The 27,881-nt window shown below is 53.9% G+C and overlaps 1 protein-coding gene across 1 annotated transcript in view; it reads left to right on the top strand.

Annotated features, from left to right (window-relative positions):
- The window catches only part of LOC127584143 (calcium-activated potassium channel subunit alpha-1-like), a 48,777-nt gene extending 27,122 nt beyond the window's left edge, over positions 1 to 21,655 (top strand). Inside the window, exons 19-28 of the mRNA XM_052040724.1 lie at positions 1,158 to 1,242; positions 7,062 to 7,155; positions 11,084 to 11,308; positions 11,879 to 12,077; positions 13,067 to 13,144; positions 14,509 to 14,639; positions 16,137 to 16,331; positions 18,042 to 18,148; positions 19,043 to 19,213; positions 20,686 to 21,655. Coding sequence (XP_051896684.1) covers positions 1,158 to 1,242; positions 7,062 to 7,155; positions 11,084 to 11,308; positions 11,879 to 12,077; positions 13,067 to 13,144; positions 14,509 to 14,639; positions 16,137 to 16,331; positions 18,042 to 18,148; positions 19,043 to 19,213; positions 20,686 to 21,655 — 2,255 coding nt within the window. The remainder of the gene's footprint in view (positions 1 to 1,157; positions 1,243 to 7,061; positions 7,156 to 11,083; positions 11,309 to 11,878; positions 12,078 to 13,066; positions 13,145 to 14,508; positions 14,640 to 16,136; positions 16,332 to 18,041; positions 18,149 to 19,042; positions 19,214 to 20,685) is intronic.
- Positions 21,656 to 27,881: the final 6,226 nt, after the last annotated feature.

Raw genomic sequence — 27,881 nt, 5'->3', positions numbered from 1 at the left:
TTCTTCAGCTCCCGTCTCTGCTTCAGCTCTCGACGGAGCGCCTTCCAAACCGCAGCCTCTGTGGGAAGGGAGGAGGGCGATGTGGAACCATTCAGTCATAGCCCAACACAGGCCCTTCAGCCCATCCTGTCCATGTCAATCATCACAAACCCATCTATACTAATGCCATGTACCAGCATGTGACCAGTAGCCTGCTGTACCGTGGTGATTCAGGCTCCATCCACTCCTGGGGACATGGCTGGTGTGTGTGGGACACTGCCTCCTTCCAACACTGGGTTACAGGTGCAGCGGGTGCGCAGTCCACGGCCAACATTCCTGCCCTGCAGGAGGAGTTGGTGAACTGCCGCAGGTTTCTGGTGAAGGTGCTGCCATGGTGCTGTGGGACTTGGACCCGGTGATGATGAAGGAACAGCGAGATGTTTCCGAGTCAGGACAGTGTGTGACCTGGCGGGGAGCCTGCGGGTGGTGGTGTGTCTCTGTGCCTTGTCCTTGGTGGGAGAGGTGGTGGGTTTGGGAGTGGCCTGGGTGAGGAACTGCTGTACCCATTGTAGAGGGTGCATGGCCTCTGCATCCCAGCACCAGGGTCCCGGCTTCCATCCCGACCTCCGGTGCTGTCTGTGTGGAGTTTGCATGCTGTCCCTGTGACTGTCAGCTTCCCCCGGGTGCTCCGGTTTCCTCCCACATCCCAAAGGCGTATGGGTCAGTGGGTTAATTGGCCGCTGTAAAGTGCCCCCAGTGTGTGGGCAGGTTCTGGGGGGAGTTGATGGGAATGTGGGGAGAATAAAATGGGTCAGGGGTAGGATTGGTGGGTGGTTGATGGTCCACATGGACTCAGTGTATGAGTTACAGGGGAGAAGGGGGGGGAAGGGATTGACGGGATTGCTCCCGGGGGAGCTGGCATGGATGCGATGGGCGGAATGGCCTCCTTTATTGCTGTAAGGTGATCCGAACCACCCTGTGCCATAGCTTTCCCAGCTGGGATCCAGCTGTACACATTCCGACATGCAGGAAGGGCTGTGGCTCGGAGAGAGGTCCTACATGTGGAGGGGGTGGGATGTAACCCTCGCCGGGTGAAGGACACCTCTCCCCCAGCGGAAGGGGTTCTGTTCCTGCCTCTGGTGCTCCTGACATTCCCAGACGTTTCCCTCCTGTTCCAGTGGCCAACAACGACAAGGTGTTTTACGGCGTCTTTCGTGTGCAGTCGTTCGGGGTTCTGCCGAGGCAGGTGACCTCCACAGAGTGGTGAGTGAGGCGCGTCCCCGACCACAGACAGCTCTGTCCCAGCCGGTGACTACCCTCCCTCCGCGATCAAACATCCGTCCAACACCCACTCACCCGGGGCCCCCTCTCCCCCACTCACTGGTCTCCCACCTTCCCCAGACCCCGCCGGTGCTGCCGGTCTCCCTGCCCAGGAATGTTATCGGCCTCATGCTGGAGCTGGGTGCAATGCCGCCCCTTTTTTAATATAAACGTTTATTTGCTAAAAGCACTACTAAAGGACAACCAGTGTCAATACATGACACCTAATACAGAGAAGAAGAAACTAAGCAACGACATACTACGGTAGAGAATGCAAACTAATACTAAAGAAACACACACACACACTACACCTGCTCACGCAGCACCCAACACTTCAAATAAGAATCGCGTTCATACCGTCCATGACACACGCGATCCCCTGAGGGGCCCACCGAGCGCGGAACTCGACCAGGGTGCCCATGGAGACTGCATGCTCCCGTTCCAAAGACGCCAACGTGCGCACGTAAGCACGGAAGACGGGCAGGCAGGCGGACCTGCCGGAACCCTCGGCCGCCCGCCACCGCATCCCGTGGATGGCCAGCTTGGCCATACCCAGCAGGAGACCCACCAGGAGATCCTCTGTGCGCCCCGCAACGAGTGCCCATAAACCAACAGCGTCGGGCTGAAGTGCAGTCAGAACTTAAGCAGCATCCCCCGCAGGTACTCGAAGAGGGGCTGCAACCTCTCGCACTCCACGTACGCGTGGTGCACTGTCTCCTCCCGGCCGCAGAAGTGACAGGCGGCCGGGGTGTCAGTGAACTGGCTCAGGAAACGGTTGCACGGCACGGCCCGGTGCAACACCCTCCACCCCAGGTCCCCGATGTACAGCGGGAGGTTCAGTACTGCCCCTTTTTTTTTAATAATAAACGTTTATTCACTAAAAGCACTACAAAAGACAACCAGTGTCAATACACAACATCTAATACAGAAAAGAAGAAACTACGCAACAACATACTACGGTAGAGAATGCAACTAATTCTAACGAAACACACACGCGACTCTACACCAGTCAACGCGACACGCGACACTTCAAATAAGAATCGTGTTCGTACCGTCCACCACACAAGCGATCCCCTGAGGGGCCCACCGAGTGCGGAACTCAGCTAGGGTGCCCGCGGAAACCACATGCTCCCTCTCTAGACACACCCGCGCGCCCACGTAAACGCGGAAGACGGGCAGGCAGGCCGACCTCCCAGGACCCTCGGCCACCCGCCGCCGCGTCCCGTGGATGGCCAGCTTGGCCAGGCCCAGCAGGAGACCCACCAGGAGATCCGCCGCGCGCCCCTCCCCGCGCCACACCGGGTGCCCATAGACCAAAAGCGCCGGGCTGAAGTGCAACCAGAACTTCAGCAGCAGCCCCCACAGATACTCGAAGAGGGGCTGCAACCTCTCGCACTCCACGTACGCGTGGTACACCGTCTCCTCCCGGCCGCAGAAGTGACAGGTGGCCGGGGTGTCGGTGAACCGGCTCAAGAATCGGTTGCACGGCACGGGCCGGTGCAACACCCTCCACCCCAGGTCCCCGATGTACAGCGGGAGGACTCCCACAGTACTGCCCCTCCCACAGTGTGACCCCCTCAGTACCGCCCCACTCACAGTACCACCCCTCCCTCAGTCCTGTGCTGCTCCCTGCCCTGTGAGTACTCACTGCTGCTCTGTAAGTGCCGATACTGGTGATCGATGTTTTCCAATAAGGAGCAGTGTCTCTGGCTCTGTTTATTCATCCCCAGGAACTGTGAGGCCCATAATTTGCCTAAATACTAGCATCGAGAGAAGGAATACTTCATATCAAAGCTGTTTATTGTTGGCTGTCAGCCTGCAGTACAGACAGCAGTCCTGCCACAACCCATTGTAAACAGTATTTTTCATGACAACCTTACAATGGGTTTGATGTCAAATATCCCTAACTAATAGAATTTACAGCAGGCAGCTGCCAGTGATGACAGATTATTCAGAGGTTTAAAACCTGCACCAGTGAGAGGCTGAGACTTCAGCCATAGCCCAGCCCCTCTCTCTCACCCTCTCCTCCTCCCTGCTCTCTTTCCCCCAACCTCCTTCCCTCCACCAAACTGCCCCTCTCCCCACTCTGGACCCCCTCCACTCCTCACCTCGAATCCTCCTCACAGCCATTTGCTCTTCACTGCTCTAACCCCCGTCATCACAGGGCCGTACATCGAGGATGCAGGCCCTTCGGGCCATTGTGTCCCTGCTCACACTCAACCAGCCATTTGCACCAATCGCATTTTACTCTCCCATCAACTCCCCCCAGATTCCACCCCCAGCCTCATTCTGGGAACAACTTTCAGCAGCCCATTAACCCACCAACCCTGCATGTTTTTGGGATGTGGGAGGAAACCGGAGCACCCAGGGGAAGCCCACGCGGTCACGAGGAGAGTGTTCAAACTCCACACCCACAGCGCCAGAGGTCGGGATCGAACCGGGGTCCCTGGAGTGGTGAGACAGCAGCACTACCCGCTGCGCCACCCTTGTTCCTCCCCACTCCTCACCACAGACCCCTCTCATTGCCCACCCCCCCTCATTGCCCACCCCCTTTGCCCACCCCCCTCATTGCCCACCCCCACATTGCCCACCCCCCTCATTGCCCACCCCCCTTTGCCCACCCCCCACATTGCCCACCCCCACATTGACCACCCCCCTCATTGCCCACCCCCACATTGTCCACCCCCACATTGCCTACCCCCCTTTGCCCACCCCCCTCATTGCCCACCCCCACATTGCCCACCCCCCTCATTGCCCACCCCCACATTGCCCACCCCCCTCATTGTCCACCCCCCTCATTGTCCACCCCCCTTTGCCCACCCCCACATTGACCACCCCCCTCATTGCCCACCCTCCCGCCACTTCAGCTGCCGGGGATGGATCTCCACTGTTGCTCCTCCCTCCACGGTTGAGCCCTGCTTGGCCTGGGGTCCCACTGGGAAGACCATTCAGCCCCTCGAATCTGACCTGCACCCTGACTGTATCATGTGCCTTCAGGGCCTGAACCCTCAGTACGGCCTCTCGCAGCCCAGTTGTTATTTGACCCCCCTGGCTAACACCACTGCAGATTTCCAACGTCGCCTCCTGTCCCCTCAGAGTAGTGTTAGTGCCTGGCCCCCTTGTTCTGGACTTCCCCCCCCGCCTCCCCCCCCACCTCCCCATGACCAGCAGTTCATCCATTCCTCGTTTGCTCGTGTCAGTCACCTCAATGGGAGGGTCTCTCCCCTTTCAGTGTTGCAGGGAGCACCAGTCCAGTGTGTGTGTCCTGTAGTCCTGCTGAGCTTCACACCCCTGGGTGAGGGAGTGTCCCCTCGCCCCCAGATATTGACCCAAAAGTCCCTCAGGAGGCGGGAGGATGCTGAGACCACAGGGGTCACACACCGTGCAGGGTAACCGGCTCAGTCAGTACATAAATCTCACCGTGTGAGGGGCACTGTGTACCGAGGGAGTGGGGTGGCGCAGCAGGTAGTGCCCCTCCCTCACAGTACCAGAGACCCGAGTTCGATCCTGACCTCCGGTGCTGTCTGTGTGGAGTCTGCACGTTCTCCCTGTGACCGTGGGTTTCCCCCAGGTGCTCCGGTTTCCTCCCACATCCCAAAGACGTGCGGGTCGGTGGGTTAATTTGCTGCTGTAAATTGTCCCCAGGGTGTGGGTGAGGGGTAGGATCCGGTGGCGGGGGGGAGGGGGTGGTGGGGAGAAAATAAAGAGTCAGTGGAAGGTTTGTGGGTAAATGGGAGCTTGCTGCAGGTGGATTCATTTGCAGTTTGTGGGATCTTGCTGTGCACAGTCTCCCCTGCACTACAGCAGTGACCACTCCTCTTGGTTGTGCATCAGGAGAGAGGTTGTTCCCGAGCAGACACTGCACCAATCCCCAGTTCCGCCTCGTCCCCTCCCCGTCTGGACTGGGCTGTACGGGTGAGAGGTGGCTGCCCAGGTACATTAGGGTGCTGACATCAGGGCACACCCCCACTCCTGCCCCAAGCACCAGGGCAAATGTTCTATGAGCACCTGCGCCAACTGAGTGCCCACCCCTCCCATTCACTCCCGGAGATAGTTGGGAAGTTTGGGACCCCTTTCCCTCCCCCTCCCCCCCCACCCGCACCCTCCCCCTCCCAACGCAGCCCAGACTTTCCCAACATGTCCTCAGTAGTCTAGAGATCACAATCTGCTCCATGTACAAAGCACCACCACATCAAAGTGCCTGAAAGAGCTGCAAGGGTTTCTGGGCTGAACGCTGGAGATGGGAGTGAATAGAAAGGGATGATTTATATTGTGCTCTTAATCTGTTTACTGAACCATCGCTCAGACTTTTCCTGGTGACAGATCTTAATAATAAAATGACCCCTCCAGCAAGTTACAGTATCAGCTGTAGAGATATTTATCAAAGTGTCAATCCAAGTAAATGAGACACCAGGAACACAACTGCTCCGTGTTTAAGGCAGCACAGTTCCCCAGTGGGATTGCTCCAGACCCTGTTTGTATTTCACTCCTCCAGAGATATTCAGAGACATATTTAGGGCAGGTTCACACATCCTGCTGTTGTACAGAGCCCCCAACACCCCCTGCCAGTCAGGTCTGCTCACCCCGATGCAGAGCGAGGGAGCTCACCCTGATGCAGAGCGAGGGAGAGGGATGTGGCACATAATTCCACACCTGCCATTGTGCTGGTCGCTGGATGGTGCTGAGGGACACGTTACCTGCGACATGAGGGATCGCCCTGATCTTCAGAAAGGTTCACTGAGAGAGGACACCTGGCTTCATTTTCACATCTCCTCCACAGTACTCCTTCACTACTACCCCTCCTACCGTATGACCCTCCTTCAGTACTACCCCTCCTACAGTGTGACCCTCCCTCAGTACCGACCCTCCCTCAGTTGCTGAGTCTGGAAGTATGGACTGTTCAATGGTGAGTGGGTGGGGTTGTCCCCATGTGTGCCCACACCCACTGCCTGATCACCCGAGGATTGCTCTGTTCATCCCTCCAGCTGTGAGCTGCTGCACTGCCAGAGTTACTGTGGTGTTTCGGAACAGGATGCCTACTGATTGATTTGTGATCTTGTAAAGTACTCACGGGCTTTGATGAGACCGCTGCGCTGGTCAGTTTTATGTTTTATTGTAGGCAGCCATTTCACTGCCTGAAAGGTTGATGGCTGACAGACTGCAGTCAGGGATCCTCCTGCCCTTGCACCTTCCCGCTTTCCCCCCCGCCCCCTTCCCCCACTTCCCCATCTCCCTGCCCCCTTCCCCACCCCCTTCCCCACACTGGCTTCTCCTCAACACCCTGGCGGTCGCTGGCAGCGGCTGGAGTTGGTCATTAATGACCACCGGCCCTGACACCTTCAGTTCCTAGCCCAGAAGTTGCCGTCCATCGTGGACCTGGTTTACCACCTTCTGTCCTCTGCTCTGGCCCTCCTTATGCATCACAGTAGGAGGACGGCCATGCGGCCCATTGAGTCCATGCTGGCTGCCAGCAGAGCAATCCCATCCATCTCCTTCCCCCTCTCCCACCTTCCCTGCCTCTCCCCAGCCCCACCAATGGCGGCCGTGCCTTCAGCTGCCCAGCTCCGTATCTCCCTCCCTGAACTTCTGCCCTTCTCCCTCTCCTCCTGTAAGAAGGTCCACAAGTTACCTGGGACACCCTGCCGTGCCAAGCCTCAGAAACAGAGTGTGTTTTCCTCTCAGGAATGTGGTTTGGAATATCTCCCCACTATCCCAGCAACATTCCCGTGTCCCAGTCCCTCTCCGAGTTTCTGTTTCCACAGGACGGAGTCAACGTTGGCCAGAGAGAAGGTGACCCTGGACTCCACTGGCATGTTCCACTGGTGCCCACCCAAGGCCATCAGCCAAGTGACTCTGGTGGGTACTTTGACCTGCGTTGCCCACCAGCTGAGATACCAGGGTGCAGATTCCACCCAGGCTGTCTCTGGGATGACAGGGTATGGATTCAGGCCGGACGGTGTCTGGATGCTGGGGTGTGGATACCACCCAGACCAGCAGTAGGAGTGGGTGCAGGTTCCACCCGGACTGTTCTGTCGGCCTCAGGCCTCACCTGGAGTCGGGGATCTTGGAGTTCCTCTGCCCTGTCATCAAGGGAAATATCAGGGGAGAATTTGAGGCTGGGATTGGACTTTGTTATTGGGGCAAATTAGAGTGGGTTTTACCCTGTGCTGCCCCTACCCTGAGCTGTGGAGAGGGAACTTCACCAACACTGGGGAGTGGATATCTGGGACTATCTCACTACAGGGTGTTGAGGTCGTGTGCCTTTCGGAGTTTTGAATATTGAAATTAAGTGGCTGTGAACTCCTGTCATGGAGTCATAGAACACTACAGCACAGAACCAGGCCCTACAGCCCATCTGGTCCATGCCAGCCTGGTTTTCTGCCCACTCCCATCGACCTGCACCCAGACCATATCCCTCCATACCTCTCCCATCCATATACCTATCCAAACCTCTCTTAAATGTTACAATTGAACCCGCATCCACCACTTCCGCTGGCAGCTCATTCCACACTCGCACCACCCTCTGAGTGAAGAAGCTTTCCCTCAGATTCCCCTTAAATATTTCACCTTTCACCCTAAACCTATGTCCTCTAATTCTAGTCTCACCCAACCTGAGGGGAAAAAGCCTGCATGCATTCACCCTATCTATACCCCTCATAATTTTGTGTATCTCTATAAGATCTCCCGTCATTCTCCTGCACTCCAGGGAATAAAGCCTTAACCTATTCAACCGTTCCCTGTAACTCAGGTCCTCAAGTCCCGGCAACATCTGTGTAAATTTTCTCTGCACTCTTTCAAGCTCATTGATATCCTTTCTGTAGGTAGGTGACCAGAACTGCACACAATACTCCAAATTCGACCTCACCAACGTCTTGTACAACTTCAACATAACATCCCAACTCCTGTATTCAATGCCCTGATTTATGAGGGCCAAAGTGCCAAAAGCTCTCTTTATGACCCTACCGACCGACGATGCCACTTTCAAGGAAATAAGGATCTGTATTCTCTGGTCCCTCTGTTCTACTGCACACCTCAGAGCCCGACCATTCACCGTGTAAGTCTTACCCTGGTTTGTCCTCCCAAAGTGCATCACCTCACACTTGTCTGCATTAAATTCCATCTGCCATTTTTCAGCCCATTTTCTGGCTGGTCAAGATAACGCTGCAAACATTGACAGCCTTCCTCGCTGTCCACTATGCCCCCACTCTTGGTGTTATCTGCAAATTTGCTGATCCAGTTTACCACATGATCATCTAAATCGTTAATATAGATGATAAACAACAACGGACCCAGCACCGATCCCTGCGGCACACCACTAGTCACAGGCCTCCAGTTAGAGGGACAACCATCTACTACCACTCTGTGGCTTCTCCCGCTAAGCCAACATTGAATCTAATTGACTACTTCATCCTGAATGCCAAGCAACTTAAACTTCTGCAGCGTCACATGTGGGACTTTGTCAAAGGCCTTGCTAAAGTCCATGTAGGCAACATCCACTGCCTTCCCCTCATCAACCTTCTTGGTAACCTTCTCAAAAAACTGTTAGATTGGTAAGACATGACCTACCACGCACAAAGCCATGTTGACTATCCCTAATCAGGCCCTGTCTATCCAAATACTTATATATCCTGTCCCTCAGAATACCTTCCAATAATTTACCCACGACTGACGTCAGACTCACCGGCTTATAATTTCCCGTCTTATTCTTAGAGCCTTTCTTAAGCAACGGAACAGCATTAGCTATCCTCCAGTCCTCCAGCACCTCACCCGTGGCTAAGGATGTTTTAAGTATCTCTGCCAGGGCCCCTGCAATTTCTGCACAAGCCTCCCACAAGGTCCGAGGGGACACCTTGTCAGGCCCTGGGGATTTACCCACCTTCATTCGCCTCAAGACAGCAAGTACCTCCTCTTCCATAATCCGGATATGGTCCATGACCTCACTACACTTTTTCCTCAGTTCTATAGTCTCTGTGTCTGTCTCCCAGGTAGATGCAAAAAGCCCATCTCTTTCAGCTCCACGCATAGATGACCACGCTGATCTTAAAGAGGACAGATTTTGTCCTTTGCTCTCCTTTTACTCTTAATATTGCTATGGAAACCTTTGGGATTCTCCTTTACCTTGTCTGCCAGAGCAACCTCATCCTCTTTTTGCCCTCCTGATTTCTCTCTCGTGTTCTCTTGCATTTCTTATACTCCTCAAGAGCCTCATTTGATCCTAACTGCCTATACCTGATATTCACCTCCTTTTCCTTTACCAGGGCCTCAATATCCCTCGATAACCAAGGTTCCCTAAACCTGCTCGCCTTGCCTTTTATCCTAAGAGGAACACACAGATTCTGTACTCTCAATATTTCACTCTTGAAGGCCTCCCACTTACCAAGCATCTCTTTGCCAGAAAACAACCGATCCCAATCCACGCCTGTGAGATCCCTTCTGATGCCATTGAAATTGGCCTTCCTCCAGTTTAGAATCTCAACCCGAGGACCAGTCCTACCCTTCTCCGTAATTATCTTTAATGGAATTATGATCACTGGATCCAAAGTGTTCCCCTACACTCACTCCTGTCACCTGCCCTGTCTCATTCACCTGCTCTCTCTAGTTGGGACCTCTACATGTTCATTAAGGAAACTTTCCTGAACACATTTGACAAACTCTATCCCGTCCAGTCCTTTTACAGTATGGGAGTCCCAGTCATTACGTGGAAAGTTAAATTCACCTACTATCACAACTTTATATTTCCTGCAACTGTCTGCTATCTCTCTACAAGTTTGTTCCTCTAAACCTGACTATCGGGAGGTCTATAATATAGTCCCATTAACGTGGTCGTCACCTTTTTATTCCTCAGTTCCTCCCATATTGCCTCGGTAGTCGAGCCCTCCAGTATGTCCTCTCTGAGCACTGCCGTCACATTTTCCCTGATGAGTAATCCCAACCCTCCCCCTTTAATACCTCCCCCTCTATCATGTCTAAAACATCGGAACCCTGGAACATTGAGCTGCCCGTCCTGCCCCTCCTGCAACCAAGTCTCACTAATGGCTGCAACATCATAATTCCACATATGGATCCACGCTCTAAGTTCATCTGCCTTGCATTACTCTACAATACTCCTCGCATTGAAATAGACGCAACTCAGAATGTTAGTCCCACTGCGCTCAACCTTTCGGTTTCCATCTTTGCCTGTGGTCTTAACATCTACTTTCCCCACAGCCTCTTCACTTGCTGTTCTGACACTCTGGTTCCCACCCCCCTGTCCTTGTGTAACAGGCTTGAGGAGCAGAACAGCCTTCTGTTATAGAGTTATATAGCATGGAATTAGGCCCTTCAGCCCAACTCTTCCATGCTGAACAAGGTGCCTTCCTGAGCCAGTCCCATTTGCCCGTGTTTGGCCCACATCCCTCTAAACCTTTCCTCTCCATGTACCTGTCCAAATGTCTTTTAAATGTTGTAATTGTACCCACTACCACTTCCTCTGGCAGCTCGTTCCACACACCCACCACCCTCCAGGTAAAGATGTTGCCCCAGGTCCCCTTTAAATCTTTCCCCTCTCACTGGAAACCTGTGCCTCGAGTTTACTCCCCTACCCTGGGGAACAGACTGTGACCATCTATGCCCCTCATGATTTTGTACACCCCTCAGCCTCCCCCTCTTCTTGTGGGTCATGACCCTGAGGCTGAGTGACCTCCTGTCCTTGATCGGCAGAATGGCCCCCCAGTGCTCAGCGCTCTGCCACTGGCCTTGATCCTGAAGTGGCAGGTACAAGTTGTGCCTGCTTCCCGTCCCCCAGAGCCGTGCCATGGCATCCCGCCTGCAGCTGTCGAAACACGTGATCGTCTGCATCTTCAGTGAGCCCAAGTGCCCTGGGATAGGCCTGCGCAACTTTGTGATGCCTCTGCGTGCGAGCAGCTTCACCTACGACGAGCTCAAGTCCATTGTGTTTGTGGTGTCCCTGGAGTACATCGCCAAGGAGTGGGAGACCATCAGCAACTTCCCCAAGATCTTCATCCTGCCGGTGGGTATCCGAGAGGGAGGCTGGGAATTGTTCCGCGTCCCCCGCGAGCCCCATCCGGACCCCCCTTGTCAGGGTGGTGGGACATCAGACCCCACCCAATGGACCTGAGCCTGTCGCCAAGGCCCAATCACCAGTGCAGGGCTGAGGCAATGCTGCACTGTTGTAGGAGCCGCCTTGCAGATGAGCCATTGAAGCAAGGCACCCTTTGGTGCCTGGCAGTGGTGCCAATGAATGGGAGAGCTTGTCCTGGTATCCTGGCTGTTAGTTCACTGATCTGGTCATCAGTAGGTTGCTGCTGGTGGGAGCTTACTCGATTCATTTTGGCTGCAGTACTTCCTGATTTAGGTTGCAGGGAAATATCCGGGAATGGGATGGGTCTGTGAGCTGACCTGGACCCAAGGGGCCGAATGGCCCCTCCCAACCTGCAAGAGAACATAGAACTGAAGGGTCAGCGGCGGAGAGGCAGCCTGAGGTTGTGGTGGTCTGCCCTCCTTCCTGTCCCCTCTCCCTGCTCCAACCAGTGCTGGCTGGGTAGTGTCGCGGGTGCTAACCCCTGGCTGATCGGCGCAGGGCTCCCCGCTTTGCCGAGCCGACCTGAAGGCAGCCAGCATCGGGACCTGCGACATGACCGTTGTCATCTCCTCCAATCGAACCCACTTCGAGGAGAAGAGCCTGCAGGACAAGGAGTGCATCCTGGCCACCCTCAACCTGAAGGCCATGCTCTTCGAGGAGGTCAAGAGCACAGACGAGCTGCCCACAATGTCTTCAGGTACAAACCTCACCGGTGCTCCCTGCCCAGGGTGTCAGGGCAATGGGGGTGGGTGGAGACTGGTCAGTCCTTGCTCAGTTACAGTCATCTCACTGGTGTCACGTCCGGCCTGAAACTGTGCATGGAGCAGGGAAAGGCTGGTGACCCCAGCTCGCTGTGTGGACAAGGGGAGGGTGTTGGGGGTGGGAGTGGGGCTGCTTCCCTTCCCCAAAGGACAAAGAGAATGCAGCAGTGCCGCGGCTACACTACACTGTGCGGTGTGAGGGACTGTGTGTGGGGAGGACAAACAGGGGACAGGAAGACATGGTAAGTGATGGATCCTCAGTGATGTGGAGGAACAGAGGGATCTGGGAGTGCGTGACAGGTCTGTGAGGTAGGACAGCTAGAGGAGGTGGTTACAAAGGCTGGGTGTTGGACAATGGATAGGTACACCATGGCTGGCATGGACATAGTGTGCTGAAGAGCCTGTTCCCAGGCTGTAACACATCAGACATACTTACCCTTGGAAATCAAATAACTGCAGATGCTGGAAATCTGAGACAGAAACAGAAAGTGCTGGGATTACTCGTGAGGCCGAGCAGCATCTGTGGAGAGGGAAGCAGTTCTCTTGGTCAGAATGTCTGATGAAGGGTCTTCGATTTGCACCTTCACCGGTTCTCCCTCCAGAGATGCTGCCTGACCTGCTGAGTGGGCTGGGGTTGTTCCCTTCGAACAGAACAGGAGGGGCAGTACTGAGGGAAGGTCACACTGTGGGAGGGTTAGTACTGAGGGAGGTTGGCACAGGGGAGTGGTAAAAGCTGTTTTCACTCAGACAGATGTAACACATCTCACTGCCACTCTTTTGAGGAGGGGATACCCTGTGACTGTCTCTGGGACTTGTGTACAGGCTGGCTCGTCACTCCTGGACCTGTCTGAACACGGGAGCTCTGAGCAGCACTGGGCTTGTCAGAGATCACACTGTTGCTGACGTGCTGCTGTTTGTGTCGTAGAGACTGTCTCCGATGATACGGGTACATCTGCCTCAATCGACAAACATTACTACAGGGTTCCTATCATCACTTCACTCGGTAAGGAGTGTATTTATTCAGCCTCCTTTCACCACTTATCCTCTTCCCAGCTCCTCTCGGCCTTTCCCAAATACTCCGTGGCTCTTGGGTTTTCAGGGAGTGTGTGGTCTGTGGGCTTCATCGTAGATTGGTGGGTTGGAGCTTTCAGTCCAGAGGGTGGTTAGTTTGAGATCCACTCTGAAGGCAGGGATACATGCCCGGACGGATACTCCAGACCAGTGGGGCTGTCCAACCTTCAGGTGAGACCTCGAGGCCTCAGAAGGAGAGAAGCTGGAGTTTGCTCCTTGTCTCTGCGCTCAACGGTCATTCTTCAGCCAAAAGAGGTCAAAGGTTTTTGTGTCGTTTACCTCATTGGCTCAAGTGGGATCTTCCTGTGTATGGAGTGACTGCTTTATTTCCAACACTGCAGAAGCAAAGCATAAAGTGTAGGAGCGGGCGGAGGCCATTCGGCCTCACAAATCTGCACTACCATTCACTGGCTGATGTGATCTGGGCCTCAGCTCTACAACCCTGCCTCTTTCCTGGAACCGTTTGATTCCCCAAAAAATGGTAATTGGTTTATTACTGTCACAAGTACCAATAAAACCGTTGTTTTGCATACCATCCATGGAGATCATTCACAACATCAGTATATCAAGGTAGTACAAGGGAAAAGCAATAACAGAATGCAGAATATCGTGTTACAGTCACAGAGAAAGTGCAGTGCAGGCAGACAATAAGGTGCAAGGTCTTAACAAGGTAGATTGTGAGGCCAAGAGTCCATCTTATTGTACGAGGTCCGTTCAAGAGTCTGATAACAATGAGATAGAAGCTGTCCTTGAGCCTGGTGGTGCGTGTTCTCAAGCTTGTGTATCTTCTGCCCGATGGAAGAGGGTAGAAGAGAGAATGTCCGGGGTGGGTGAGGTCTTTGATAGTGCTGGCTGCTTTCCTGAGGCCATGGACAGTGTAGACAGAGTCCATGGAGGGGAGGCTGGCTGATGGACTGAGATGTGTCTACATCTCTCTGATATGTCTACTTTGGCCTTTATATTCAATGACTCGCCCTCACCACACCCCCAACCCCACCTCTGTGGGGTAGAACGTTCCAAAGACCCCACTCCCATCCCCAAGTGAAGAAATTCCTCATTGTCTCTGGATCGATGCCCCTCTTGCCCCAGGAGGGAAATATTGTCCCAGTATCCACCCCTTCAGAACCTTGCATGCTTCAATACAATTACCTTCCACTTGTCCAAACCCCAGTGACTATGGACCCACCCACGTAAAACCCCAGGCCCCTGAACCTCCATTCCCCAGACTGATTCCTTACCCTCCCAGGAACATTGTCCTTCGAGCTCTCTCACTCCCTGCTCCCTTTTTAATTGCAGTTCATCAGTCGAACGTCTATTTTCTGGATCAGGAAGATCGTGATGAACCGGACACAGATTTGTACCTCACCCAGCCCTACGCCAGTGGATGTGTGTTTGCATTCAGTATCTTGAACTCTCTGACGTGTATGGTGAGTTGAACCACTGGGACTGACTGGCCAGAGGTGGGTGCACTCAGATCTGATGATGTCCATGACCCAAGATCTCTGAGAAGAATCAGAATCAGATTTATTGTCAGTGACATATGATGTGAAATGTGTTGTTTTGTGGCAGCCGTACAGCGCAAAGACAGAAATTTACTATAAATTATAAAATAAATAAGTAGTGCAAAAAAAAGAACAATGAGGTAGTGTTCCTGGGTTCATGGACCGTTCAGAAATCTGATGGCGGAGGGGAAGAAGCTGTTCCTGCATCATTAAGTGCGGGTCTTCAGGCTCCTGCACCGCCTCCATGATGGTAGTAACAAGAAGAGGGCATGTCCCGGGTGGTGAAGGTCCTTAATGATGGATGCTGCCTTCTTGAGGCACCACCTTTTGAAGATGTCCTTGATGGTGGGGAGGGTTGCGCCCGTGATGGAGCTGGCTGAGTCTACAACCCTCTGCAGCCTCTTGCAATCCTGTGCAATCCTCCATACCAGGCAGTGATTGGCATGGAATGAGTTTCAGAGAGAGGCAAGGGCTGGGGGTTTGGGAGCAGGATATTCTCATTCTCACATGCTCATTTGACATAGAAGGAGGCCATTTGGCCCATGGAGTCTGTACTGGCTCATTCTCCGTAACGCATCCTCTCTCACGCTCCCTCTGATTGCCCTACCACCCTGGGGGGTAAGTAACTGCGGCCACTTCACCCTGATGTCATGGGAGGTCATTTGGCCCATGGGGTCTATGCTGGCTCACAGAGCAATCTCATTCACCACCCACACATCCTTGGGACGTGGGAGGAAACCGGAGCACCCGGGGGAAACCCACGTGGTCACAGGGAGAACGTGCAAACTCCACACAGCACCGGAGGTTGGGATTGAACTGGGGTCTCTGGCGCTGTGAGACAGCAGCACTACCTGCTGCGCTACCGTTCCACAGTTGGGGATTACTCTTCAGAGACACCAGCAATTCTGCTGCAGGCAGTTGGAACCTCAATTTAACGTGTGCCTCTGACATAGAAGGTCATCCCAAGGTCAAACAATGACGGTGATCAGAGGCTCGGTCAGAGAGGAACAGTTGGGAGGACGAGGAGAAAGAGGGAGGAAGGTTTGTGGCAGTAAATCCAGCCACATGGAGCCCACGCAGTTGAGGCTTGTCAACCAACCAGAGCGATGGAAATCCAGAGTAAGCAAGAGGCCAGACCTGGAGGAGAGAAAGGGATTGAGGGGACTGTGGTTTGGGAGGAGGTTACAGAGAAAGGGAGAGGGGAGGCTGTGGAGGGAACGGTGAACAAGGAAGAGAATTTTTAAATGGAGCCTTGCTTATTTTGGCCCCCCTGTGGCCCAGCGGGTGGTTGTGGGAGGAGAGGTGTGTGAGTCAGGCTTCAGGCAGAGCTTTGTTGATCTGCCTGTTACGGAAGGTGAGGCAGGGGTGTAACGTGTCGCGCCCGGTCCAAAGGATGCTCTTGTTCTTCCCCTCCCTCTGCAGACATACTTCAACGACAACATTCTGTTACTGATCCGTACCCTGGTGACAGGCGGCGCCAGCCCAGAGCTGGATGAGCAGTTGGCCGACGAGGACGCACTCAGAGGCAATATCCACGCCCAGGATAACATGAACCAGAGGAACCGGTGCAAGCTCGCGCGCATCACCATGTGTGACAAGCGGTTTGAAGAGTTTGCGGTGGGTCCCCTGTGTTGGGGAGGAAAGGGGAGGGGAGGAAAGGGGAGGGGAAGGGAAGGGGCCTCTTCTGTTTCTTGCTCGTGTGATGCAGGTGTCCGGGACAGAAGCATCATTTATTATACGTCCACCACTGCCCCAGTGCCTCGCTGGGCTCATTCTGGAGCCGTACGTCGGCCAGACCTGATTTCCTTCCCTTAACAACCTTTGTTTTTACAGCAATTGGTCATTTATAGTGTGGTCTGTCATTGGGTAAGACATGCAGTGCTGATTGGCTGTAACAGGACACCTATTGTACGGTGGCTGGAGAGTGGCTCCTGTATTTGTTCCACTTGTATGTGTTATTAGTGAGTCAGTTCCTCAATAAACCCAATCTGCTCGCTGGATAACTCCGCACCTACAGTCACCGTTACTGATGGAACAAAGGACCGCAGATGCTGGAATCCAGATGAGAAACACGATGATGCTGGAGGGACTCAGCAGGCCAGGCAGCATCCGTGGAGAAAAGCAGGCGGTCAACGTTTCGGGTCAGAACCCTGCTTCAGGACTGAAGATAGGAAAAGGGGAAGCCCGATATATAGGAGGGAAAAGCAGAGCAGTGATAGGTGGACAAAAGAGGGGAGGCGGGGTGGGCACAGGGAGGTGATAGGTAGATGCAGGTAAGAGATAGGGATAGGCAGGTGTGGGGGAGGAGGGGAGAGCAGATCCACTGGGGGAGGGGTCGAAGGTAAGGTGAGAAAAAAAAGGGTTAGTAAAAAGAGAGATTGGCTAGGAAAGGGAAGAAGAGAAGAGGCCTGGTTGGGGGGGTGGGGTGGAGCGGGTTGAGGGGGTTGCTTAAAGTGGGAGAATTCAATGTTCATGCCGTTAGACTGCAAGGTTCCAAGACGGAAAATGAGGTGCTGTTCCTCCAGTTTGCACTTGGAATTCTCCTGGCAGTGGAGGAGGCCGAGGACTGACATATCGGTGATAGTGTGGGAGGGGGAGTTGAAGTGACCGGCAACGGGGAGATGCAGGTCGCGGTTACGGACAGAGTGCAGGTGTTCTGCGAAATGGTCACCTAGTCTGCGTTTGGTCTCACCAATGTAGAGGAGGCCACACTTGGAGCACCGAATGTAGTAGCCTCCTTGAGTTTCTGGTCAACACATATTGATTGGTAATGGATATGCTGGTGTATGTCAAGGGCAGTGCTTAGATGCTGTCTGTTGGAGATGGTCATAGTGCTGTCAGTGTTACTTGTCACTTACCAGCCCATGTCTAGCCGTTGTCTCAGGAATGGGCTGCTTCCTGCGCTGACGAGTCGTGTGGAGGTGGGCAGTGTGCAGCGATCAGCAGCGAGTATCCGTGCTGTGTATGCACTGTTTGGTCATTGCGTGATAGGGGTGCTATTGAAACCTCCAGACTAACATCGGCAATGTCCGTGGCAAGGATTTCCGATCCAGAATGTCAACAGTTCCTCTCCCCCTACAGATGCTGCTCGACCTGTTGAGTTCCTCCAGCAGACAGGTTGTTGTTAACAGCTGGACTGTTTGGGCATTGCCCACTTTAGGTTTGAAGGTTTGTTGTGGGAAGGTGTAGAGGGGGTGATGGAGGGGTTGTGCTGATGGGTACGGGGCAGTGGGTATAAGCAGGGTGGGTGGTCCAGACCCTGCTGGGAATAGTTTGTCAGAAAGCAGCAGGTTTCCTCGTCTCTGACAGCCCTCTCTGTTCCTCCAGCACGGTGGCAAATATGGAGACCTGTTCTGCAAAGCTCTGCTCCGCTATGGGATACTGTGCTTCGGGATATTTCGATTGCAAGACCCAGCCAAGCAATCGAAGAAGCGGTAAGTCCTGTACATTGGCTCCGTCTGTGCACCAGCCCCCACCCACAGACGCCACCCACAGCTCCCACCCACAACCCCCACACCAGCCCCCACCCCACCCACAGCTCCGCACACCAGCTCCCACCCACAGCCCCCATGTGCTGGGTGTGAAGGCAGGGAGACTGTGCTGGGTAATCCAGGTGGTGCAGTCAAAGGGAGGGGTTTGTGAACTGGACCAAGGCTCCGACTCTGCATTTCTTCAGCTGGAAGAAGAACAACTCAGCTCCAGTCCTGCTCAATGGGACTGTCCACACAGCCGCCTGTAGTCACTCCACGTAACGGCTGTTCTGGTCAAAGCTTCCCCCCCTCCCCCCTCCATTATCTGTGCTCCCCCGAACCTCTCCCCACTGATCATGTCCAAGCCCAAGTGGACTTTCTAGATAGATGTCGTCTACCTGACTGTAGCACTGAAGCAGGCTGAAACCTGGAGCCGGAGAGTGTTCCCTGATCCCGGACAACATTCCCTGTCCATCCCCTCTCCGAGTCTCACAACTCACCACTGACACCAATGGCCAAAGTCTCGCTCCCACCATGGGTCACGTCCTGTACCCACTCCATGGCCTAGTGTCTGACTGACACCGACAGACACCAACTGACGCCCGCAGACACTGACTGACACCTGCTGACACTGACTGACGCTGACTGACGCCCGCAGACACTGACTGACGCCCGTAGACACTGACTGACGCTGACTGACGCCCGCAGACACTGACTGACGCCCGTAGACACTGACTGACACCCGCAGACACCTGCAGACACCGACTGACGCCTGCAGACGCCGACTGATGCCCACAGACACTGACTGACACTGACTGACGCCTACAGACACTGACTGACACTGACTGACGCCCACAGACACCGACTGACGCCCGCTCAGATGGAACTGGACTCAAACCCAAACGTTGTGACTGAGCAAAGACCCAAGTGGCTCCCAGAACCTGCTCCTGTCTCCTCGGACTGGGCAACCAAGCTCAATCCCAGCGTGCTAGTGGGTTGGCTATTTGACCACTGTAGGAAATGTGACAGGTGACCCACACACAGCAAGATCCCGCAGAGAGTGGCGGAGCAATCCATGCTAACCGAGAGAGGTAGAGAGTCTGGAGTTGGGCTCCACCTCCCGAATTCAGTCCCGTCGACCCCGGGTGCAGAAGGCCAATCTCCCAGCAACCCCGTTGTAGTAACTCTGGGTGATGGTTAAATTCTGGCTCCAGAACGCCAGGGAGAAGCCCAACTCCCCTCCACACCTCTCCCCTCCCCACCGCTCCCCTCCCCTGCACATCCCATCTCCTCTCCCCATCTCTCCCCTCTCTGCTCCCCACATCTCCCCTTTCCCTCACTGAAGCAGCACTTGGGCACACAGTTGAAGAGCTGTGATCTGTGGACCCAGGGCTGGGAGGGGGGATTGACTGGCTGGATGGCTCTGGACCAGCACAGACACTATAGGCTGAATGGCCTCCCATGTTGTAAATTTTTCTATGATTGATTGCTGAATCATCACAGGCAGGAAGGGCTGAATGGCCTCGTTCGGTGCTGTGCCATTCGATGAATCCAATCACAGTTTCTTCTGAGTCATAGAGTCCTACAGCATGGAAACAGGCCCTTCGGCCCAACTGGTACATGCCGACCAAGGTGCCTACCTGAGCTAGTCCCAGTTGCCTGCGTTTGGCCCATATCCCTCTAAACCTTTCCTATCCGTGTACCTGTCCAAGTGTCTTTTGTAATTGTTGACCGACCACTTCCTCTGGCAGCGCGTTCCACACACCCACCACTCTCTGCATGAAAATGTTGCCCCTCGATCCCCTTTAAATCTTTCCCCACTCACCTTAAACCTGTGCCCTCTAGTTTTAGACTCCCCTACCCTGGGGAAAAGACTGTGACCACTCACACTATCTCTGCCCCTCATGATTTTATGAACCTCTATAAGGTCACCCCTCAGCCTCCTTTGCTCCAGGATAAACAGTCCCAGCCTGTCCAGTCTCTCTCCGTAACTCAAGTCCTCCAGTCCCAGTAACGTCCTCGGGAATATGTTGAAAGGAACTCAAGGATATGTCACACAGGATCATAGAAATACATCACAGACAGGAAGGCCATTCAACCCCTGATGTTCATAGAAGCCAACAGGGAGGTAGTAAGTCTCTTCCCAGCTCTTGGTCCAAAGCCTTGTTCATGGTGAGCATTCCTGCCTCTGCCACACTTTCTGGCAGCTGAGTTGCAGGCCCCCATTGCTCTTCGGGTGAGAAATATTGCTGGAATCCTCTTTAATCTGTCTACAAATTGCCTTAAACCTATGCCCCTGACTACTGATCTCCCTGCCTAGGATCCACCTTGTTTACTTTTCCTGTGAATCGTTTCTGCACCTTTTCCAGATTAATGACATCCTTCCTGTAGCTAGGCGACCAGATCACACACAACCCTCCAGGTGCCGTCTCACCAATATCCTGTACAGCTGTAACCTGGTGTTCCTCCTCCTGCACTCAAACTCTTGTACTTTGCTCTAGGTTCGTCATCACAAATCCCTCATCTTCCTTTGAACTTATTGAGACTGACTTCATCATGTGCACTGTGCCCTTCTATGACATCCAGTCCATGGCCACCAACATGTACTGTCAGATGAATTACTTCTCCAAGTTCATCCCACTTCATGCAGTGGCCAGGCAATCGTCTACTGCCATGCGACCGGTCAGGTTTGATCGAAGTATTTACAGCCATGACTACACAGAGCAAGTAAAGGAGAGAACAGAGAAGGACAGGGGGCCAGTGGAGAAGAGCACCATTGAAGAGGCTGAAGAGCCCAAGAAGACGAAAACTTTGGACCACACGATGTCGGAACAGTTTAGGGAACTACTGAAAGCTGCTGCTATGCGGAGGGCTTCCAAGGAGAAGAGGAAATCCTCCGTGTTTGTTGCAGTCCAACACCACAAGGAGGTCGACAAATCTGGAGAGGAACCTCAGTCCTTGAAATCCGAAGCAGAGGTTGAATTGGAAATAATAATAGGTGAAGAAATGGGGCGTGCGTCCCCAAAGCCTGCAGAGAGTGGCAGTGCAGCACCTGTAGCCACAACACCTGGACCAGGTGCACAACCTGTAGCCACAACACCCGGACCTGGCGCACAACCTGTAGCCACAACACCCGGACCTGGCGCACAACCTGTAGCCACAACACCCGGACCTGGCGCACAACCTGTAGCCACAACACCTGGACCTGGTGCACAACCTGTAGCCACAACACCCGGACCTGGTGCACAACCTGTAGCCACAACACCTGGACCTGGTGCACAACCTGTAGCCACAACACCCGGACCTGGTGCACAACCTGAGGCCACAACACCTGGACCTGGTGCACAACCTGTAGCCACAACACCTGGACCTGGTGCACAACTTGTAGCCACAACACCAAAACCCAGTGTGGAGAACAAGGGTGTTCAACCAGAGCAAGGTCCTAAAACTGGTGAGGGTGGCCCAGAATGATTCCCATACAGACTTGGTGATAGGTACATTACAACCCATCTGTATTCCTCGTGCATTTTTCAATAAAGCTACATGTTTTACTCTGTGATTTGCCCACTCCTGCCACTTTTGCCCTTGTTAGACACCGATGACAATGCAGTGAGTGGTTACCTCTGGGGCAGACGAGCTATTGGCTGGGGACTGACTCTATTGACCTGGTGCAGGTAAGGCCTTGGCATTTGCCCAGAGATTAAGCCTGACGTTACTCCTTCTGCGCAGAGCCTGAACCCTCCAGCTGGAGTAAAACTATCCAAGACTCACAGTGTGACGCAGCCCAGACCTCGCTTGAAAGTTTATTAAGGCACAAGTAAAGTAATGTAAGTTGAAGCGATCCATGGGGTGGTGTGGACCATCAGCAGCAGGTGAAGTGTCCACCACCACAGCCTGTACCCTCACGGGCCGGCACACCTCTCACTCCACCATTACTGTTGGGTCAGGGCATCCACCCTGGGTCAACGAGGAGGGCAGACAGGCGTGTCGGGGGCAGCACCAGGCACCTGAGAAGGACCAGGTGCCGGCAACATGGGGCGATGTGGGCCAACCAGGAGAAGCAGCGTGTGGCAGACAGAGCTCAGCGATCTCCCCAGCAGCAGATCACACCAAACACCTCGGTAGTCCCACCACGGCTGGCGATGGACGGTGCTGACAAGTACACAGCTCTGGGAGGAGACTCCAAAAACATCTCCACCCTGTCAGCACTGGAGACGAGGCACGTTCAGTGAGACACAGCAGAGATGCCCGTTGACTTCCTCCTGGGATCCACATTGTCACAGAACCAGACTCCAGCCAATTCAATTCACGTTGTGTAATACGGAGAGAGGCCGAGAGTGCTGGGTCCAGTGATGTGGCAGGGTGGCAGGGGGAGGCCTGATCTGACCCAGGGGCTGTGGGGTGGTTTTGCTCCGTCTCTTGCGGCTGGTTTGGCTGTTTAGCTGCATTATTAGGGAAGTAATTGCAGGGCATTTAGAAAATATAAAAACCAAACATGGTTCTGTAAGAGGGAAATCAGGTTTGACAAACTTATTAGAGTTCTTTAAGGATGTAATGAACAGTAGAGATAGTGGTTTGATTTCCAAACAGCATTTGTGCTGCACAGCATGTGTGAGACCGGTGGCATCGGGAGCAAGGAATCGGGTTAACCGATGCGTTTCGGGTTGGCAAGTTGTAACTTCTGGGGTGGTCCACGGATCGGTGCTGGGACCTCGATTATTCACAGTCTGTATTGATGATTTAGGGAAGGCAGCAGGTGTACTGTAGTGTACTGTACCACAGTGTGGTGTACCATAGTGTACTGTAGTGTACTGTACCACAGAGTGGTGTACCACAGTGTACTATAGTGTACTGTACCACAGTGTGGTGTACCATAGTGTACTGTAGTGTACTGTACCACAGAGTGGTGTACCATAGTGTACTGTACCACAGTGTGGTGTACCACAGTGTACTGTAGTGTACTGTACCACAGTGTGGTGTACCACAGTGTACTGTAGTGTACTGTACCACAGTGTGGTGTACCACAGTGTACTGTAGTGTACTGTACCATAGCGTGGTGTACCACAGTGTACTGTGGTGTGGTGTACCACAGTGTACTGTAGTGTACTGTATCATAGTATGGTGTACCACAGTGTACTGTACCATAGTGTGGTGTACCACAGTGTGGTGTACTACAGTGTACTGTAGTGTACTGTACCACAGAGTGGTGTACCACAGTGTACTATAGTGTACTGTACCATAGTGTGGTGTACCACAGTGTACTGTACCACAGTGTAGTGTACCACAGTGTACTGTAGTGTACTGTATCATAGTGTGGTGTACCACACTGTACTGTACCATAGTGTACTGTACCATAGTGTGGTGTACCACAGTGTACTGTACCATAGTGTACTGTACCATAGTGTGGCGTACCACAGTGTACTGTAGTGTCATGTAGTTACATTGGGTGATACAGAGGTTGGAAATTAAGTTGTCAGGAGGACGACAGAAACAGGACGGTGAGGCGAGTTGGCAGAAGTTTGACAGATGAGGTTTGTGCAGCCAGATGTGGGGTGATCCACTTTGATGGCTGATTGTTTAAAATGCTAGAGACCATTTGAATACTGTGGGCCAGAGGGACTGGATAACCTCCAACATTAAGCACAAGGGACAGCTAGTCATTAGGAAGATCCTTCATCCCAAGGAGTTTGGAGTACATAAGTAGGTAAGTCTTGCTGCAACTGTACAGGGAGTTGGTGAGACCACCCCTAGAGGACTGGATACACCTGTGGTCTCCGTATTTCAGGAACATTCTACTTGCATTGGGAACAGTGCAGAGAAAGTCGACAGGGTTGATTCCTGGGATGAAGGGTTGACATGGGGAAAGGTTGAGGACCTTGGACTGAAGCCACCTTTGCCTTGGTGATTCACGAGCTCATTCAGATGCCTCACAGGGAAATCTCGAAGCAGGAAGACATTGTCCCAGAGGAAGTGGGGCCCTTGGAAGTGGAATTTCTTTTCTGAGGGATGTGATCTTTGGAAGTCTATCCCACAGAGCTGTGGAGGTGGTCTCATTGACTACATTCGAGGACAAGTGCGTGGTCAAGGATTATGGGGAACAGGCAGGGATGTGGCGTCCAGTGATTGTTCCAACTGGTGCGGCAGGTCTGAGGATATGTACGGACTACTCCTGCTCTTATAGAAGTCCCACGGATGGAGATGAGAGCCGACCACTCCTCCCTAGGACTGGGAAAGCCAGCAATCTGCGGAGACCAGGGTGCACAAGGAGGAAGTGAGATCCATGGGCTGCCGAAAAGCGTCGGAGGTGGTCACCGTGTTTGTGAGGTAAATGAAAACAGGAAGAGGGAGGCAGGGAAATGACACGGGTGGGACCAAAGATCACAGCAGCTCACCACAGACCGGCTCTACTCAGGAGGTGGTCCTGGGACACATCTGCGCCCTCTGCCATCCTGACCCACTCTGTACCCTCTGTGGTGCCAGAGCACAGAGTCCACAGTGCAATTGGTTCATTAACTGTCCCCTGCAGTGGGCCAGTTGGTGGTTAGGGGTGGGCAATAGACGTCAGCCCTGGAGGGCAGCCCACTGCAGGCAGGAAGGGAGGCAGCTTGGTCAATGACCAAGTTAGTGCCGACAGACTGGATGTCCCTCCGGCACCGACAACGGGTCCTGTCCACCCCGGCTCGGCCCCCACGCTCCGCACCCCCCACTTCGAGATGTGGCCAAACTGGGCAATCTCCCCTCATAACCCCCACACGCCCAGCCCCACGCTGCCCACCCTCCTCCCCACCCTCACACTCTCCACCCCCCACACCCACACCCCACCCCCACACTGCCCACCCTCCTCCCCACCCCCACACTCCCCACACCCCACACCCACCCCCACACCCCACCCCCACACTGCCCACCCTCCTCCCCACCCCCACACTCCCCACACCCCGCACCCACCCCCACACTCCCCACACCCCGCACCCACCCCCACACTCCCCACCCCCACACAACCCACCCCCACACCCCACCCCCACACTCCCCACTCCATACATTCGCTGCCACCCAACACTCCCCCCGCCCACCCTCCCACCTTCTCCTACTCCCCTCACTTGACACTTCCTCTCCTCCCCTCATCCCCACTCAACCTCCTCCACTGCCCTTTCCCACCCCCCCTCCCCATCCCACCTCCCACCTCCCACCTCCCCCTCCTCCACTGCCCCCACCCCCTCCCCCTCCCCCTCCCCCTCCGGTTCTCCTGTTGAGATCCTCACCGTTCCTGGCACGGCCTTTCCGAGTTCCCTGGACACGCCCCTCCCAGCAGCTGATGAAATCAGGGATTACTTATTAGTGGAATGTTGAATTCATAAATCCCCGTTGAATTGTGCTGTCAGACCATCTTTTATCACAATAAATAAGATGAATGGAAAGGTGCTTGAGGTGTTGCAATATTGCTTTTCTTTCTCCCTCAGCATTAGCTCGTTAGCAGTGTCGACAGGCTCCACTGATTGATTGAGTTGTGTGGTTTCTGTGTGGTGAATTAGCAGTCCCGTCCCTCTGCCAGATCATTAACAGCAGCTAATGACTCACTGCACAGGAATCTGTAACGTGTTCTCCTGGCTCCATCGTTGCATGCTCAACCGGGTCTGAAAGGCACAGCTTCACACTACACACGAAACCCCAGGTCACACTCCCAACGCAGTACTGAGGAAGTGCTGCTCCCCTGACAGTGCAACACTCCCTCAGTACCACCCCTCCCACAGTGTGACTCTCCCTCAGTATCATCCCTCCCACAGTGTGACTCTCCCTCAGTACCACCCCTCCCACAGTGTGACTCTCCCTCAGTACTCCCCCTCCCACAGTGTGACTCTCCCTCAGTACCGTCCCTCCCACAGTGTGACTCTCCCTCAGTACTCCCCCTCCCACAGTGTGACTCTCCCTCAGTACCGTCCCTCCCACAGTGTGACTCTCCCTCAGTACTGCCCCTTTTTTTTAATATAAACGTTTATTCGCTAAAAACACTAAAAGAAGGACAACCAGTGTCAATACACAACATCTAATACAGGAAAGAAGAAACTATGCAACGACATACTACGGTAGATAAAACAAACTAATACTAACGAAACACACACACACTACACCCGCTCACGCAACACGCGACACTTCAAATAAGAATCACATTCGTACCGTCCACCACACGTGCGATTCACTGAGGGGCCCACCAAGAGCAGAACTCAACCAGGGTGCCTGTGGAGACCGCGCGCTCCCTCTCCAAATACACCGGTGCATCAGTACCGCCCCTCCCACGGTGTGACACTCCCTCAGTACCACCCCTCCCACGGTGCCTGAGGAGGGGGGGCTGATGAGGGAAAGAGTGGACACTCAAGGACACATGACTATGGGAACTCTCCAACTCTGGTCACCGGCTTGGAGTGTTCCGAATTTCCTCATGGTGGGTTGGTAACAGCTGGACTGTGAGATTGCAGCAGCTGATGGGCGCACAGCAAGCTGCCACAAACCGAGGCTTATGGGGATTCCATCCATGGCTTTGGCTTTGGATGAGGAGGTGAACAGCCAATAGGAATGAACGGTTTTTACCAGCTCACCTGAGGCTGGGGATCCAAGCTCTGGGATCAGCTGACAGAAACTCAGCAAGGAGGCATCCCCGTCACCCTGCCCAGCACACTGCACCCCACACTCACCCCTGCACCCGCCCGCCTCTCTGTGAAGCTCCGTGGGGCAATGACCATTTAGCCCAGCGCTCTGATACAATCCCAGGATACCATCTCGAGGGGGCGGGTTTCCTGGACCCAGGGTTTAACCCCAAAGCAACCTGAGTGAAGCAGAGACATCCAATAATCTCCACATTTCCTCTGGTGGGATCCTGCTGTGCACACATTGTTTTCCACATTTCCTACACTTAACAGTGATCATGTTTCAAGAATTGGAGGAACTCAGTGGGTCAGGCAGCATCCGTGGAGCAGAGAGATGGTGGACTTTCTGGGACTAATGCATTGACATCCCTCTGCCTCCACAGACGCTACTCGACCCACTGAGTTCCTCCAGGAAATTTTTGCTCCAGGTTCCAGTGTCTGCAGTCTCTGGTGTCTCCCACCTTCAACATGTCCTTCACTGGCTGGGGGCAGGGGTGCCCTGCACAGAGTGAGAGGTGCTATGGCAAGGCAGGATTTACCCACTTCAAGGTTAAGGAAGGCAGGGTTGGGTGGGAGGTAGGGGTTGGAAAGCAGGTGTGACCTTCACTGGGGTTGTCACTGGAACAGCTGGACATGTGCTGGTAGCTCCGTGTGCAGGTCAAAGGGAGACACGCGTGTGCAGAGAGTGTTGACAAAACTGCCTCAGTGCTTCAAACACCATCATAAAGCATTTAGACCACCAGAACCTTGTGCAAAGCTGATCCTTGTGACAATCACATCTCCTCCATGCATGTGCCAATGGGCTTTGACATTTGAAACCGCCGTGTGCATATTTCACATTGATTGGACTTGGACACAGCACGGCAACGAGAGGCGTTCGCTCAGAGTCCTGTCCCCCTTTGGGTTACACCTCCTGCATTCCACAGAGACCCAGGGAATTCCGCACTTATCTACCTGGAGCAGCGAGGGAAGAGAGACGAGGCGGTATTGTCCACATTCAGTCTTCGTGACAGATGTGTTTGCCCCCCACAGACGCCACGTCACTGAATCACCACCAG

Source organism: Pristis pectinata, chromosome 29, assembly GCF_009764475.1.
Source record: "Pristis pectinata isolate sPriPec2 chromosome 29, sPriPec2.1.pri, whole genome shotgun sequence".
NCBI classification, from domain to species: Eukaryota; Metazoa; Chordata; class Chondrichthyes; order Rhinopristiformes; family Pristidae; genus Pristis; species Pristis pectinata.
The sequence above is the reverse complement of the archived record's forward strand: the minus strand, read 5'-3'. Positions and strand labels throughout refer to the sequence as shown.